Raw genomic sequence first — 17,147 nt, forward strand, 5'->3', positions numbered from 1 at the left:
TTGGAGCCGGGGACATGGGGAGGGGCCCAGTACCCGAGGGGGTGCCTTGTACGGCAGCAAGCTCTGGGCTGTGGGATCCTGGGTCTGTGAGAGGCACCTCTGGGGTGGGGGTGGGGGGAGTGGATGCTGCTGCGGTCTCTGTGTGTGGGATCCGGAGAACAAGAGCTGGCCGCTGGGCTCCAGAGGCCACTCTGGGGTGGCCGAGGGATGGCCTGGGGGGGAGCATTGTGCGTGCTCCTGCAGGGCAGGTAGTCAGTCAGCAGTAGGAGCGCGGATGGGGCTTCGCGTGGGTAGCGAGTACTGGGGCAGGGGTGGGGGCAGGGGGTCTCCGTCGGAGGGTGGCCGAGGAGAATGGAACAGGGGAGAGTGGGGGACCCTGAAGTTGGGGGGAACAGGGGTGCTGGAGCAGAGAGGGTGCGTGGGGTGTGTGGGGAAACGGGGTGAAGAGGGAAAGGCAGGATCTGTGAGGAGGGTTTGGGGGTGGGGATCCAAGGCGGCACAGGGAGAGCACGGAGAGGATGCAGGGAATATAAATGAAATGCAGCTGCAAGTACCAGGAGGCGGAAGGGTGTGTGAGGAAGTGAGTTGAGGGTGCAGAAGTGGGAAGAGGCTTCCACGGATGAGAATGCGGGGGACTCGGGAGTATGGGAGGGACCTGGGGTGCTGTAGGGGACACGGTGGGGTTGCCTACTGAAGCGTGAGAAGACCTGGGAAGGGTGAGGCCAAGGGAGGGGGAGGGAGGTCCCGGAGGTCTGCGGAGGACCCTTTGGGGAAGGGGCTGGCAGGTGTGCAGAGGCCAAGTCGAGGTGGAGGGGTGGCCCCGTGGCGTGTGATGAGGGCTGACAGAAGCGAGAGCTAATGAGGGGGGGCTGGGACAACGTGGAGCTTTCAGATGGCGTGGAGGAGCAGGGGGCGAGGTGCAGAGGGGTGAAGGGGCACCCACAGGAGCCGAGGATGGGGGACATTGAGCTGAGGGAAACTGTCGGGGCAACAGGACAGTTGGAAGGCTGGAGGAGGACGCGGTGGCATGGGGGAAACATCACGGTGGCCGGAGACTGGGTGAGAAAGTCACGGGAGTGGGGACAGAAAGGAGCACATACCGGATGGGGACGCTTGAGAGGGAGGGACAGAGGTGGCGTTGTGACGATCTGAGGGGGTTTGGACATCGCTGGGGTGTATGGGTTGCCTGTGAGGAATTCAGATCTTGGCTCTGACCCTTTTCCAGCTGGTGTGGTCTCGAGCATGTACTTCCCCGTGCCTCAGTTTCCTCGTTGATAAAATGGGAACAGTAACAGCCACCCCCTCCCAGGGGTGTTGTGAGGCAATGTGAATAAATAAATGTAAAATGCACGCAACGGCATCTGGCATTCAGCAATGGGTCACTGAATGTCACTCATTGCCGTGCTACTGGCATAGCCTGGGATACGTTTCAGGCACTGAATGGGGGCGGGGGGGGGAAGCTCATGGCCAATTTGGGGCAGATGTATGTGTGTAGAGGTATTTGAGTGCAGTCGAGTGGGGGATGTTATACCTGCATTTACCCAGGTGTTTCCTTCTGTGTTTTTGAAGATTACTCACCGCGTGACCTTAGGCAAGTTATTTGACCTTTCTGTGCCGCTCTTTCCTTACCCATAAAGTGGAAATAGCACTTATGCCTACCTCAGAGGCTGGCTGTGAGAGACACTTGAGTTATTTAGCTGTGAAGGGTTTCAGATACTGACTTGCACATGGCCAGTGTTTCTTCCTGGGATATGATGGATATGGGAGTTTTATTGAATCACATTGGGGGCTGGGGGGTTTGAGGAAGGCTTATGTCTGGAGTGGGAGGATAACGTGGGGGTAAAAGAGGGATGCCAGGGGCCGGGGAGAGGTGTGGGAGATGTAGGGGTTGGTAGCAGGAACGGAAGGAGAAACGGCTGCCAGCGAGGGATGAAGGATGGGCACTGGTGGCTGCTGGGGACCTGGAGATCCGGAGCGGATATGGACGTAGCAAGGGCAGAAGGGCTCCGTGGAATCTGTCGGGCAGGGACGGCGGTGGGCGTCCCAGAGAGCAAGGGAGCCCCGACCTCTGAACCAATTTCTGTGGGCCTTGGCCTCGGCCCCTTCCTTCTGCCTCCCGTCTCTTCCCCTCTCCTCCCTCACTCCTCCGAAACCCCGTCCCTCCGCTCTTCCCACACCCCTTCCACCCTGCTACAAGGGCGACCTATCCCTGGCTTGAAGAGAAGATCAAGGAGACCTGATAGGTAGGGTGTGGCGCGTTTAATGGACCGTGGTGAACTTGGAGCGAGAGCGGTTGCTAGGCGTGTCTGCGTGTGCACATGCATGTGCAGAACGCTGTCTCTGTGGTCCAGATGTATGGATGTGGCAGCGACAGCGGAGGTCGTGGGGTCACGAGAGCGCACAGGGCTGCCGGTGTGGCGGGGGACGGTGCCGAAATACAGTAGGAGCACAGTGGGTATTATTGGCGTGTGCTGGGATGTGTTCAGGGGGCGGGTTATGGGAATATACTGAGATCCAAGTGAGGGGGAGTTATTATTGGAGCATACTGGGATGTGTGGGGGTGTTACCGAAACCTACTGGAGTATGCGTGGAGGGCTGTTTTGCCGAATCCGTGAGACTCGGTGATTAAAGTGCGCGGGGAGCACGCTTATTGCTGGAGTGTGTTAGGGCTGGTGGATATTATTGGGATATACTGAGGGGTCTGCGTCTGTGCTGGAAGGGTCTCAGACGTGACCACAGGCCGCCCGGGGTGCAGCGGGGTGTGCGTTCTGGCGGACTGAGGGTGTTCCTGGGGCTGCCGAGGGGAGCGGGGCTGGATCAGGGTGCTTGGGTATTTCCGCTGTATACTGGGGTTCCTGGAACGGAATGGATATGTCATCTTGAGGCGCGCAGTGGTGATGTCAAGGCTTTGGGGCTGTTATCTGAGCGAGCCCAGGCAGGGGTTGAGATTCGTGGAATATGTTTGGGTTTCATTGAACTCTCCTGGGTACGTGACCATTACCTAAATGTGCTGACAGGCTTTGGTGGCGGTAGGGGACTATCCGCGTATTCACGGGTCGTTTGCATTTGCATTTTACTGGAATCTATCCAGCGCGTGAAGGAGACGCATTTGAGGTAGACCAGGGAACAGAGAAGTCACTGCTGTGCGCTAGAACTTTCTCCAGTGATAGAAATGCTCTGTATCTGCACTGTCCCGCATGGTAACCATTGGCCACATGTGGCTACTGGGCACTTTGAAACGTGGCCAGTGAGACTGAGGAACTGAATTTCCCTGTTTGATCTTTATCTATTTTTAAATTTGTTTAAGTGTTTTTTTATTTATTTGGAGAGAGGGAGGGCGCGAGCGGGGGGTAGGGGCAGAGAGGGAGAGAGAATACCAGGCAGGCTCCACACGGTCAGTGCGGAGCCTAATGTGGGGGCTCGATCTCCCGGACCGTGAGATCGTGAGCTGAGCCGAAATCAAGAGTCAGAAGCTTAACCTCCTGAACCACCCAGGTCCCCTCTCAATTTAATTTTTAATCACTTTGCGTATAAATAGCCACATACATGTAGCAGCCACCATATTGCACCATGCTGAATAAGCGATGATACAATGTGCCTGGGTACCTGGGGAGGTGTTACTGTAGGATATATATAGTCAAGGAGTTGGGAGGGGTATCATGGAAGTACACGTGTCCTCTGGGCCTAGTAACTCGACCAAAGGCATTGAAAGAATCCTACCCAGCATGATGACTATGTGCCCGGCACTGTGCTTCTTAACTATTTTGGTACTGGACCCCCACAGCGACCTCGTCTGGTAGGGCCTTTTATTGTCTCACATCGTAGACAAGGAAACTGAGGCCCAAAAGGTTAAAGTCTTGGGCTCAAGGTCACCGACAGGAAGTGGCTAGCAGGAGCTCAAAGCGGGCTGTCTGGTGATCCGGCGGCTTACCTCCCTGTCCCTCACGCTGTGCCGGCACACAGTGGGCTTGGTAGCCGCTTGCTGAATGGATGGGTGGATGGAGGCATGGATGGATGAATGAGGAAAGGCTGAGTGGGAGAGCAAGCAGCCCGGGCTCTGAGGGGGAGGCCTGTCAGGGCTGCTGCAAGCAAACACTAGCGGAGTGGGTGAGGAAGATCCTCGGAGGGCGGGGGGGGGGGGGATGAATGGTTCTGGAGCAGGGGCTCAGGTCACCGGGTTGCTGATGGAGCACAGACTCCGTGTCTCATAATCCCTTCTCCACCCCCCCCACCCCACCCCCCTCGCCAGCGATTACATCATTAAGGAGAAGACAGTCTTGCTGCAGAAGAAGGACAGTGAGGGGTTTGGGTTCGTGCTCCGGGGGGGCCAAGGGTGAGTGCCGGCCGGGGAGGAGATGGGAGAAGGGCTCTCTGACCCAGGGGGATGGACAGGGGAAGGGACCCCAGCCCACCCACCACCCCACCCCAGGGTGCCGGTCCTTCAGCTACGATGAGGCCTCTGTGACTTGGGTCTGAGCCCCATCCCCTGCTCGGCCTCTCCACCCCCTCCCCTCCGACCCCGCCGGCTCCTCCCCATCTGCAGCGCAGACCCCCATCGAGGAGTTCACCCCCACCCCGGCCTTCCCGGCGCTGCAGTATCTGGAGTCCGTGGATGAGGGTGGCGTGGCATGGCGAGCTGGACTGCGGATGGGAGACTTCCTCATCGAGGTGAGTCCTGACCCCCGGCCCCAGGGGCCTTCCCAAGTGCCAGCCTCAGCACACCTTGCACAGATACTGCTTCCCCCTCCCCCACGCCAGGAACCCTGGCGACGAATCCCCAGGCCCCTCCTGATTCACACCAGGATCTGGCTGCCCAAATGTAGACTCTTTTTGCACCAGGCCTCCCAGCCCCCCAGCCCGCACCCCAGCCAGCCTCCTCTTTCTCCAGGGGTTCCTTCTGAAGGCCTCTCTGAAGCATCTCAAAAGAAAACAGAGCTGTCCCCTGGTGCACGCGCGCGCGCGCGCGCGCACACACACACACACACACACACACACATTGCAAGGGGGGGGGGACAAGGAGGGAGAGAAAGGTGAATCGGGTGAGCCCAGCCCCTTAACCCTGGGGCCAGGAAAATTAGGGCCTTGTAAGGGGAAGGGGTGGGGGGGAGGGTCAAGGGGAGGGAGGAATGACCAACAATGCTGTAAAGCGGGCAAAGCAGGAGGTCACTCAGCTAGGGACTCTGAAGCTGAAAGCATCCCTCGCCTCACCTACTCTGTGTGGTTTGGGGGCATCTGTGCCACAGGTGAACGGGCAGAATGTGGTGAAGGTCGGCCACCGACAGGTGGTGAACATGATCCGCCAAGGGGGCAACACGCTGATGGTCAAGGTGGTGATGGTCACCAGGCACCCGGACATGGATGAGGCTGTCCATAAGAAAGGTGCTTCTCCTCCTCATTTGCGTGGCCAGACCTGGGCACCCCACTGCCACCAGACTAAGGTCCTCAGAAGCCCTAATGGCTTAATGGTCCCCACCACTGGCCTTCCCTTCCCCAGGGCTGCTTGTTTGTGACCCTTCTGGGGAGAAACTGACACGGGGAGGGCTCAGCATGCTGGTGGCAGCTGTCTCTGGTATCCGGGAGCACTGGTGGTGGTGGTAGGGGTCACGGGCCTTCTGTCCATGGTACTGATGCCTCGCCCCCGCCATCACCTTCCAGCACCCCAGCAGGCTAAGCGGCTCCCGCCCCCAGCCATCTCTCTTCGTTCCAAGTCCATGACCTCAGAGCTGGAGGAGATGGGTGAGCCTGTGGGGCTGCTGGGGTCCAGGCGCTGGGGAGGGAGAGGGGCAGAAGGGGGGCTGAACCAGACCTTGAGTTTGTTAGTGTTGTTAGTGACCAGGGGTCCTCGTCCTCAACCTGTCCCCCAGTCCATGGGTCAGACTCTCTGTGGCCTGCGTGTGTGTCGCTGGGAAGGGGCGTCTGAGAGTCGACTTTCCTCTGTCCTCTTATATCTGTTTCTCTGTCGAGTCTCTCTCTGGGTCTGCACGTCCCTCCCTACGGGTCCCTATTTCCTTTCTGGCGTCTCTCCACCTGCCCCACCTCACGCCCACCCCCATTCTCTATCTCTTCCTCCACCAGCTTCCCCACCCTCCCCCGACAGAAAGGAAGGCCAGCCCCTCCCCAGACAGGGCCGAGTGGACCTGGGGGGTCCCGTTTCCCCTGACAGGGGGCAGATCGGGCAGCTGACCACCCCTACCCTGAGGGAGGAGGGTGTTCCAGAGAGGGGGCCCCTCGCCTCCCCCTGAAGTCCTAACTCTTGGCTCCTCTACTGCCTCTCCCCCGGGCTAGTCTCCCCCTGGAAGAAGAAGAGTGGTGAGTGGGCACAGGACTGGCGGGGGGGCCCCCCCGTCCCCATCCCGCCGGCGGACTCGCCCCTCCCCGACCCGGGCCCTTCACTGCCCCACTCGCGCTTGCGCACGCCCGCTGGTCGCAGCCGCTGGCCACGCCCACTGGCCGAGCCCGCTCCGCCCCGTCCCTCGGGGCGCCCCTGGACTTCATCCGCATCCTTTGCCCACAGAGTACGAGCAGCAGCCTCCGCCGGTGCCCAGCATGGAGAAAAAGCGGACCGTGTATCAGATGGCTCTCAGTAAGATGGCCCACCCCGGGCTCCCCGGGCTGCCCAGGACCCCTGACCCCACGCCCCCTGGGGTGCAGGAGCCATTCCGACCCTTCTCCCGCCTGTGCACCCTTTGGCCATCTCCGAGCTGAGCCGATCACCTCACACCCAACCTTGCCCCAGCCATCAAGTATGAGCTCCCACTTCTGTCCGCAGCCTCTCCCTCAACTTCTTCTTGCCCCACCCCCACCCCTCCACCTTCCCTCCTAGGACGATTGTCCTATTTGCTGCCCTCACCTCTTCCCACCGCTGGGCCCTGGCTTCTGGGCTGGAGACTGTGTCCATGGGGATGGGTGCCCTTTTCTGGTCCACACAAAACGTTGTCTGGACTCCCGGCAGCTCCGTCTCTGGTGAGGCCAAAGCAAGCTTCATTGCACTGCCTCTTCCGCCTCCCCTTAGACAAACTGGATGAAATTTTGGCGGCAGCTCAGCAGACCATCAGTGCAAGCGAGAGTCCTGGACCTGGTGGCCTTGCGTCGCTGGGCAAACACCGGCCCAAAGGCTTCTTTGCCACCGAGGTAAGCTGCCTGCACTGGGGGATGGGGGCGTAGTGGTGAAGAGGCTGGGGGTGCACACGCCAACCTGGCACCTCTGTCCTGCTCCTTGCAAACCCTTCCTGACCCCACTGTGTTTACCGTCGATCCAGGAGGGGCACCGCGCTTCCTGGGTCCCTTCCTTTCTCCCCATTCTGGGGGCTTCCTTTCCTCCCTGCCCATCCTTTTCCTGATTCTCCTCCTAAATCTTGCTTCCTGTTCCCTCACCCCCTGCTCCTCACACTCTCTCCTCCATCTCTGTCCCACTTCAAGAGTCTCAGGGAAGGCAAAACGATGTCCTGGATGGCAGTCCCTGGCAGAGGCCCAGCACACGATAATAGGTGCTCAACAAGTGGGGGTTATTCAAATATTAATTATTAGCTCTGTCTCCGCTCTGCTTTTCCCTGTGACAGAGTGTCGTGGGCATTGATCATATTTTGGACACTACATTTCACATGGGTTATCTCATTCGTTTGTAGGATCGGTTATTAGCTCATTTCCAGAGGGGAAACTGAGGCTCAGAGAGGGAGGCAGTATTTCAACTGGATCCATGGCCCTGACTCTTCTGGTGGGCCTGCTGGTCCCTCCGTGGCAGGCTTGTCATTGGGCCGGGCCCCTTCATGGGGCCACCAGCCCTGCTGGTGCCTCTTCCCACCCTCCAGCCTCTCCTCCAAAGGTCACACACCACCCTTCCTCTCTCAGCGCTTCCTACTTTTCTGTGCTCAGGCCCTGCCCTCTGACCCTGACCTCTGAACCCCTCTTCCAATAGGCTGCACCCACCACTCGGTGGCCAAGGGGCTATTTACTCTAAAACCAGATTCTCTGGCTTTTGGGGGACCATGGATCCCCCTTGGAAGGCTGGGATAGTCCTCAGAATAATGCTTATAAACATAAAATACATAAGGAAACAAAAGAAGCCAATTACACTGATACTACAGTTATCAAAATATTTTTTTTAAGTTCGTTTATTTATTTTGAGAGGCGGGAGAGGGGCAGAAGGAGGGACAGAGAGAGAGGATCCCAAGCAGGCTCTGCACTGTCCGCGCAGAGCCCAACGCGGGGCTTGAACTTACGAACCGTGAGATCATGACCTGAGCCGAAACCAAGAGTTGGACGCTTAACCGACTGAGCCACCCGGGGGCCCCTCAAAATATTTTGAAAAGCAAAATTCGTGGGGCGCCTGGCTGGCTCAGTCAGTCGAGCGTGCAATTCTTGATCTCAGGGTCACGAGTTCAAGCCCCACGTTGGGCCTAGAGCTTACTTAAACACACACACACACACACACACACACACAGTAAAAGCAAAACTTGTGATACAGTAATATTGGTGCCTTTTTGTCAACACATTAGCCACCAAGACCTCGTGATGGATCTTAACTCCTCTAACGTAAAAGTCATGAGGAGCATAAACACTATTTCAAGAAATCTGCAACCATGTGATGGGATATGGAAATATCTGTGATTTCTATTGGGGATACAGTCACGGGTCTGGCCAAGACCAGCTCCGTTTGTTGCCTCCATCCCTCCCCCGAAGGTCAGCACAGAAGTGCACAAGCAGTCAAGCCAGGCAGACCTGCCTTCCAACCCTGACCTCCTCTGACTTCCTGTGTTACTTGGACCACACTACTCCATCTCTCTGCATCTCAGTTTCCCGCTCCGTACAGTGGGGCTGAAGCCAATCTTGTGGGTCTTTCTGAGGATTGAACGAGATCAGCTCCTAGCACAGCAGGCTCTCAATAGACGCTGAGCCCACTTAGGCCATAAAATAAACTGGAGACCCCACAACGACTTACCAGTGAGCCTTGTACGTGCCCCCCAGAGATCCTACAACGGCATCTCAGGTGCAGAGTCTCCAAAATACACAGAGGGCGAGTCCCGTTTTCGTTTACACAACAAACTCGTGGCTTATCCACCAAGTGCCAGCCAGCCAGCATGCCAGCCCCTCCCCGTGTGAACCGTGGTTACGGCCAGACAAGATCCCAGCCCTCACAGAATTCACCATCTGAGCTCCAGAGACATCCCCCAGATGGGCCCAGACGTGGGCCAATAAGGTGGGGAGGGGGTGGTACTGAGGGACCTGCCGATGCCAACAGTGGGGGTGCAGACCCCAGGCAGGTCCACCGTAGGTCGGTCGAGGTGCCTCTTGGGCTGTCTCCTCCTAGGGTTCTGCTGTCCATCCATCTGTCCTCCCCTCTGTGAGGCTTTGGCTATCTCAGCTGCTCTCTCTCTTGCCTGGTCACTGACTCCAAGGGGTCATCCCACTACTGTCCCCCCCCCCTTCTGCCCAGTCTCTGTCTGGGTGCCAGTTTCAGCCTTTCTCTGGACTCAGTTTTCCCCCTGATTATTGTGACCGTACCCTTTTGGTCCCATTCTCTGACTCTTTGCCTCCTGGGGCCTGCCTGGCCCTCCCCGTCTCAGGGCCTCTCAGGACTGCCTCTCTTCCTGCTTTGTTGGGGCACTCTCTCTTGCCATCGCTGTCTCATTTCCCCTCCTGCCCTCCCCCAACCCCCGGCTCTGAATCCCCATCTCTGTCTCTTTCTCCCCATCTGTCTGCCTTTGCCTGTCTCTGTCTCTCCGTCTGTCTCTCCCTCCGCTCTCTCCCCCGTCACCCCTTTCAGGGGCTGTCTCCGTGGCACTCGTTTCTCAGCCCATCTTCAGCCTCCAGCCTGGGCACGCACTCTGCCCTTGAGGCCCCAGACCCACCACCGGCCCACGAGGTGGCACAGGAGGAGGGCTGGACCTCTGGCTGAGTCGCTGGGGAGGAGTCTGCCCGCAGCCGGTGACGTCACGCGCACCCGGGCACTCTGATTGGCTGCCCCCGCTGCGCGGGAGGGGACGCTCCGCGTTCATCGTTGGAGGTCAGCCTGTCCCACCTTGAGTCAGTGTGCCCCTCAGGCAGTCAGCCCAACCGCCTCCTCAGACCCTATTATGATTTCTCCATCAGTCTGGCGTCTCCTCTGCCACGCTGACCCCTTTTGTGTCAAGCTAACCCATTATTTGATCCCTCCTCTTCCACTTAGAAGTGTCTTCTGTTCGTGTGCCAATCTGGCGCCTCTCCCTTCACTCTGCACTCTCTTCAGACAAAGGCACCCCTCCCCTGTCATTGTGAACCCCCTTTTGTCACTCTGCCCCCCACCCCTCCCGACTCCCATGCTTCCTGCCAGATGCTTCCCTCACCTTCCTTCCCACCTCCCCATTATCCCTTGCTTGCCCTCCCCAGCCTGGACTCTGTATTCAGTGTCCTGTCCAGGACTGCTTCTGCCCCCCGTGGTCCCTGCATCCTTTCTGACTGGGTGCTCCCCACCCCCCCCCCCATCATTTTGCACACATTTACTGAGCACCCGGTATACGCTGGACCCACTGCTCAGCCCTGGGGATGCGGGAGTAAGCCAATCCAGGCCACTTAGAGAATTTACATTTGGGGGCAGGGGGTGGATTTGGCAGAATTGGGGTCCGCTACGTGTAAGAGAAACCCCGGAACAGCGGGGGCTGACAAGGCAAGTCCCGTCTCTGTGATATTGACGAAGGCTGGAGTAAGGAGTCCCAGGGGCAGGCGCCGTGGTCACGAAGACCCAGGGTCCTTCCCACTTTCCGCTGCACCATCCCGGCTTTCTTGCCAACCATGAGGTCACCTCACGGTCCAAGATGGCTGGCGGGCTAGCTGTGGCACCAGCCTTCTGGATGGCAGGAACAAGGAAGAACGGAAAGGCAGAAAGGCAAAAGAGGGCGCATTGTTGCTTCTGGGGTCACCTCTGAAGAGACCTCCCCAAAGAAACACGCAACGCTTCCACTCGTGCATCTGTGCAGGCCTCAGTTCCATGGCCACGCTCAGCTGCAAGGGAGTCTGGGAAATATAGTCTCAATAGGTGCTAAGGGAGATTTAAAAAAAAATTTTTAATGTTTTATTTACTTTTGAGAGAGAAAGAGTGCAAGTCGGGGTGGGGGGGGGGTCAGGCAGAGAAAGAAGGAGAGAATCTGAAGCAGGCTTCAGGCTCTGAGCTGTCAGCACAGAGCGCGATGTGGGGCTTGAACCTACGAACTGTGCCAAAGTTGGACGCTTAACTGACTGAGCCGCCCAGGCGCCCCTGGGGTTTTCTTATCAAGGAAGAAGAGTAGAATGGGAATTGGGTAGTCTCCTTGCCCTGGGAGACAGACAATAAACAAAAAAGCAAATAATTATAATAACTCTACACTGGGATAAGTGGGTGCAGAGTAGTAAAAGGAATCCTCTCCAGGGAGACATCTGAAATTAATAGATCCCGTCCATTATCGCCCTTCTACAACCTGGCCGACCTCTTCTCCCACCCCTCAACACCCCTGCTCACCCAGTCCATACATGTCGGCCTCCTGCCGGTTCCTTGAGCACACCACACTCACTCCTACCTCAGGACATTTGCACTTCCTGTTCCCTCTGCCCGCAATACTCTTCCCCTGGCTGTATGCATGGCTCCCTTCCTCTAGGGTTTACTCAAATTACATCTTCACAGAAAGTCCTTCCTTGACTGCGGTACTTTATCTCATTTTTTAAAGTTTGTTTATTTTGAGAGAGAGAAAGAGAGAGAGAGAGAGAGGGGAAGGGGCAGAGAGAGAGGGAGAGAAAGAATCCCAAGCAGGCTCCGTGCTGTCAGCGCAGAGCCCGATGCAGGGCTTGAACCCACGAACCACGAGATCATGACCTGATCCAAAATCAAGAGTCGGACGCTTAACCGAGGCACCCCTGCCCTGTTTTAAATTACAGTCCCCCTCTCCTCCATGGCATACCTCCACCTGACCCACGTTATGTTACTAATTTATTTTGCCTGCCCTCCACGAAGGCAGGGACTTTTGTCGATTTTGTGTATGGCTGCATCTACAGCATCTAGAACAGCCCCTGGCATGGATCAGGTGCTCAATAAATACCTCTGGAATGAATGAATGAATGAATGAATGAAACACAGAGGTAGATAGTTTCAATCCGGAGTGGTGAGCACAGTGAGAGGGTAGCTTAGGCGCACCCTATTAAGGTCTAGAGCTTTCTGTGTTGAAGGAACTGTCCTACCTCTGTGCTGTCCCATATGGCAGCCATCAGCCATGTGTGACGATGGATCCTTTGAAATGACCAGCATGAATGGAAGAAAGGAATGTTTAATTATAAGTTATTTTAATTAATTAAAATTTACATCCAAAAGGGCGGTGGCTACTGTATTGGGCAATGTAGGTTTAGAGGAAGGGAGAGGCCAGACCAGGGTGGGGACGAGGATGACAAGTTTCCCCAAGCAGAGCAGGGGGAAAGGATGTTTCAGGCAGAGGGAACAGCATATGCGGAGGCACAGGAAAGGTAGGGGGGGAGTACTTAGAGGAAGGGGGCTGGAGGGAGTGCGATGGGAGGTAAGGGTAGGGACTTCATCCAAAAAGGGTTTCCTTTCTCTGCACTTTTGGTCTCAAAGACAGAGAAGAGAGACATATGGGGTCACCCGGCGGAAGGAAGGGAGTCAGCGCTTGATGCTGGCTCATTGTCATTTAGTTACTCTTCATGTGACACAGGCTTGTAGAACATCAGGTCCTGTTTGGGGACTGGGGACCCAAAAGTGAACAAGACCAACAAAGTTGCTACCCTAACAGGCTGTGTTAGGACTTCCATGGGTCTTTGGCATTTTTGCCTTCACGAGCTCCTCCCCCTCCAACAAAAAGCCTTAAAATCTGTATTGTCTGGTTGTCTTGGTGCAAAGATGAATATTATCATCCAGGCTGGATTCTATTCATCCCCCCTCCAACCTCTGGTTTTAAAGGAAATTGAACTATTTTCCCTGAAGGTATCCTGGGCCCCGGATTCTGTACCTGTGGCGCCTTCTGGGAGCTGACATTCTAGGCAGGGAGACGGAAAGTAAGCAAGTAAACAAATCCTTTCAGACGAGGATAAGCACCAGAAGGACAACAGGACAGGGAGACGCAGTGGACAGGGACTGGGAGGGACGTTTGAGTGGAGAACATGAAGATGGAAAGGAACGTGTGGCGATGAGGAGGAAACCGTGGCAGAGACAAAAACCCAGGACTTGCAAGGGTTCTAAAGCGGGGATGGGCTTTGGGCCATTGGAGGGGCAGGCCGGGCGGCCACGGTGGGACCGGAGTTAAGGAGGCAGGAGATGCAGGTGGGGCCAGAGTGTCCTGGGTACCTGGGTCTCCCACAGTCGAAGCCTGACATAGGGATTTCTGCACCTCCAGCATCCTAAGGGGAAAATTGCGAGGGAGTGAGGGAGGCAGGATGGGCTGTGGAGGTCAGCAAACCCGGTCCCCGCTGGAGTCCCCTTCAGCCCGATTTCTACCAGAGCTTTGGAGCGTGCATGGCACAGGGAGTCAGGCCTGCCTCGCACCTCCGTGTCAGCCAGTCCTTGGCTGCAGGCCGCTCCCAGAGCTAGGGGGACGTGACTACTTGGGCTCACCAGCTCCTTTGGAGGAGGGCCATATTTCAGAGCGAGGGGCAGCAGCTGAGAGCCCAGGCAGGTGACACAGCAGCTGGGGATGGTCACGGCACCTCAGCCAGGGGGATCTGGGTGCACACCAACAGTGTCTACCACAGACGGCCCTGTAGACCAGAGTGGGGGATTCCGATCCCCTCCTAACTGATGGTGGGGCGGGGGGCTGCTGTAGGATTTTAAGCAAGGCAATGACATGACCTGGATTTCTTTTTGAAAGATCCCTCTGCCTCTTGCATGGAAAGCAGAACAGAAAGAGGCGGTGGGGACACGGGTGGCAGCAGGATGACAAAAGAAGCTACTGCGGCCCATGTAGGCAAGGAACGGTGGGGACTTGGACTTGGGGAGGGGCTGACAGCAGGAATGGAGAAAAGACCCAGACTGGTGATCTGGGTGGACTGAGAATCTGCTTTCTTTTCCTTTCTTTCTCCCCGCTGCCCAAACTCAAAAACCCTTCCCTTCGCCAGAATTCCCTTTTGCCTCCTCGACGCCTCTCACCCTTCCTGCAGAGGCCTGGAGAAGGTATGGGGGCTGGCTGTGCGGTGAAGCCATGAGACTTCACACCCAGACTCATCCTTCTCTGTTGTCTTTCCTCCCCGACCGCGACCCCGAAGTCAAGCTTCGATCCGCACCACCGCTCCCAGCCAAGTTATGAACGTCCTTCTTACCTGCCTCCAGGACCCGGGCTTATGCTCCGGCAAAAATCTATCGGTATGTCACGCAGAAGGGGGGGTATAATGGATGCCAGCGGGGGAGGGGGAGGCTGGGGAGGGTGACAGTTTACGGGAGAAATGAATGGGGCTTTGAAATTGTTCTTTCCTACTTCCGCACGTGACCACGGTTCCGTTGAGTTGGGCAAAGAGCTCAGGCTTTGTTGTTTGCGCAAATCTGCGTTTGGATCCTGGCTTTTGTCCCTCCTAGCTGTGTGACCTGGGGCAGGGGGCTTCACCTCTCTGGGCCTTGGGTTCTTCCTCTAGAAAATGGGCACCTTATTGTTCCCGCCTGGATGCAGTGGGTTGAAGCCCCCACCACAGACCCTGGTGTCTTCTCATATCTGACTTCATCCATCCATCCATCCATCCGTTCTACAAATATTTATTGACCCCCTACCATATGTCCTAGACTGCTGGTGATACATGGCAGTGAACAAAACAGACCAAAAGGTCCTGTCCTCGTGGAGTTTTCCTTCCAGCAGGGGAAGACAGATATTGGCTTATAAGGTTAAGAAACAAGACAATGATATAGTATGTTCACAGTGTTAAGTTCTCTGGGGGGCGGGGAGGAGGAACAGCAGAATAAGAGAAGTCAGGAGTTCTGGGAGGCAGGTTTGAGCCAAAGCATGGAAATGAAGGGCGCCTGGGTGGCTCGGTCGGTTGAGCATCCGACTTCGGCTCACATCATGATTTCACGGTTCGGGAGTTGGAGCCACGCATCAGGCTCTGTGCTGACAGTGCGGAGCCTTCTTCGGATCCTCGTTCCTCCTCTCTCTGCCCCCCTCACTCTCTCCCTCTAAATTAAATAAACATTTAAAAAAATCTTTAAGACATGGAAATGAAGGGGAGAGCCATGTGGGTATAAGGCAGTAGGGCATTCCAGGTAGTGGGAACGGCCGGGACAAAGGTCCTGAGGTAGGATTGAGCCACCATTTGCTCCGATGGGGGAGACTATGGGGTCAGAAGAGATCAGGGGTACAGTTGGGGGCCTGCTAAGTCTCAGATGCCAGCGGGACATCCGAGTAGATGTGGCATTTGGATATAGGAGCCTGGAGCTCAGGGGAGAGGACTGAGCCCCAGGACAGACACAGGCGTCTTCAGCAGAGACGGAGTGAGTGATGCAGGACGCGGCTTGAGATGACCCCAAGGGAGAGAGAGTAGTCAGAGGTGAGGACACGGTCAAAGCCTGAGCCCTGGCAGTGATGAGTAGGCAAAAGTCTTTGCTCTCCGCATCCACTCTGAGGCCTTTTGCTAACTGGGTCTAGCTTTTCTCCTCCTTCTAGCGTCCACAGTCCACCCGTGCGAGTCTTGCGTTTGTGTCCCATCATGTACCTAATCTCGACTCCCTCTAAATCCACCCAGCACTGCTTACCTCTAAGGCGGCTCTGCCTGCTAAACGTTAGCCTCAGCCTAAGTCGTTCCGTCTGGGAAATCGCAGGTTTGATGTGCTAATGGCATTTCCTTTCTGCGTCTCCATGAAAAGAAACCTACGGCGACGCGCGCGGACATGGTACCTCTCTCCCCCTCGCCTCCGGCCACTTTTGCTCACCCCCAGCCACCCCTGGCGCTTAACGTGCCTCCGTGCGAGTTAGAAAAAGGCGCCCCCTCCTGGCACGGGGCGGAAGTTCAGCTGAATCTCGCCCCGCCCCGACCCCCTCGCTCCCTCTGCCGGTTGCTGTCGTGCGTGCGCAACCTGTGTGGTCGAGCGCATTTGTCGCGCCTGGGGAAGCTCTGGACTAATCCTTGCGTGAGGTTCTCAGCGTAGGCTTGCGAAGGGTCGTCGTATTTATCATCATTCTTCTTCTCCTTCTTAATGGTTTCGTTAACACTGCGACTACAGTTTTAGTAGCCCTGTGACCCCCTCCCCCCACTCTCCTGGATCCCTTGTGTCTTCCCAGGGGCTGCAGAAGATGATAGACCCTACCTAGCACCCCCAGCCATGAAGTTCAGCCGCAGCCTGTCTGTGCCCGGCTCGGAGGACATCCCTCCGCCGCCCACCACGTCCCCACCGGAGCCCCCCTACAGCACACCTCCGGCCCCCTCCTCCTCTGGCCGCCTCACCCCATCCCCCAGAGGAGGGCCCTTCAACCCCAGTTCGGGTGGCCCCCTCCCCTCCTCTTCCCCTGCGTCCTTCGATGGGCCCTCCCCTCCCGACACGCGTGTAGGGGGCCGTGAGAAGAGCCTGTACCACGGCGGGCCCCTGCCCCCCGCCCACCACCACCCGCCCCACCACCACCACCATCACGCCCCGCCCCCCCAGCCTCACCACCACCACGCCCACCCCCCTCATCCCCCGGAGATGGAGACGGGCGGCTCTCCCGACGACCCCCCACCCCGACTGGCCCTGGGGCCCCAGCCCAGCCTGCGCGGCTGGCGGGGTGGCGGGCCCGGCCCCACCCCGGGGGCCCCGTCCCCGTCGCACCACGGCGGCGGGGGCGGGGGCATCGGCTCCTCCCAGGCCCCGGCCCTGCGCTACTTCCAGCTGCCCCCCCGGGCGGCCAGCGCGGCCATGTACGTGCCAGCCCGCTCGGGCCGCGGGCGCAAGGGGCCCCTGGTCAAGCAGACCAAGGTCGAAGGCGAGCCCCAGAAGGGCGGCGGCCTCCCGCCCGCCCCCTCGCCCACGTCCCCGGCGTCCCCGCAGCCGCCGCCCGCCGCGGCCGCGCCCTCAGAGAAGAACTCCATCCCCATCCCCACCATCATCATCAAGGCTCCGTCCACCAGTAGCAGCGGCCGAAGCAGCCAGGGCAGCAGCACCGAGGCGGAGCCCCCGACCCAGCCCGAGGCCGCGGGCGGCGGCGGCGGCGGCGGCGGCGGCGGCGGCGGGGGCGGCGGGGGCG

At 57.8% G+C, this 17,147-nt stretch overlaps 1 protein-coding gene across 1 annotated transcript in view; it reads left to right on the forward strand.

The window, feature by feature from the left end:
* Positions 1 to 17,147, forward strand: part of SHANK1 (SH3 and multiple ankyrin repeat domains 1) — a 41,989-nt gene that overhangs the window by 19,083 nt on the left and 5,759 nt on the right. The window contains 8 exon segments of the mRNA XM_049621682.1: positions 4,250 to 4,337; positions 4,549 to 4,668; positions 5,244 to 5,379; positions 5,656 to 5,736; positions 6,515 to 6,583; positions 7,013 to 7,131; positions 14,212 to 14,308; positions 16,209 to 17,118. Coding sequence (XP_049477639.1) covers positions 4,250 to 4,337; positions 4,549 to 4,668; positions 5,244 to 5,379; positions 5,656 to 5,736; positions 6,515 to 6,583; positions 7,013 to 7,131; positions 14,212 to 14,308; positions 16,209 to 17,118 — 1,620 coding nt within the window.

The sequence above is a fragment of the Panthera uncia genome (assembly GCF_023721935.1).
Source record: "Panthera uncia isolate 11264 chromosome E2 unlocalized genomic scaffold, Puncia_PCG_1.0 HiC_scaffold_19, whole genome shotgun sequence".
In the NCBI taxonomy this organism is placed as follows: Eukaryota; Metazoa; Chordata; class Mammalia; order Carnivora; family Felidae; genus Panthera; species Panthera uncia.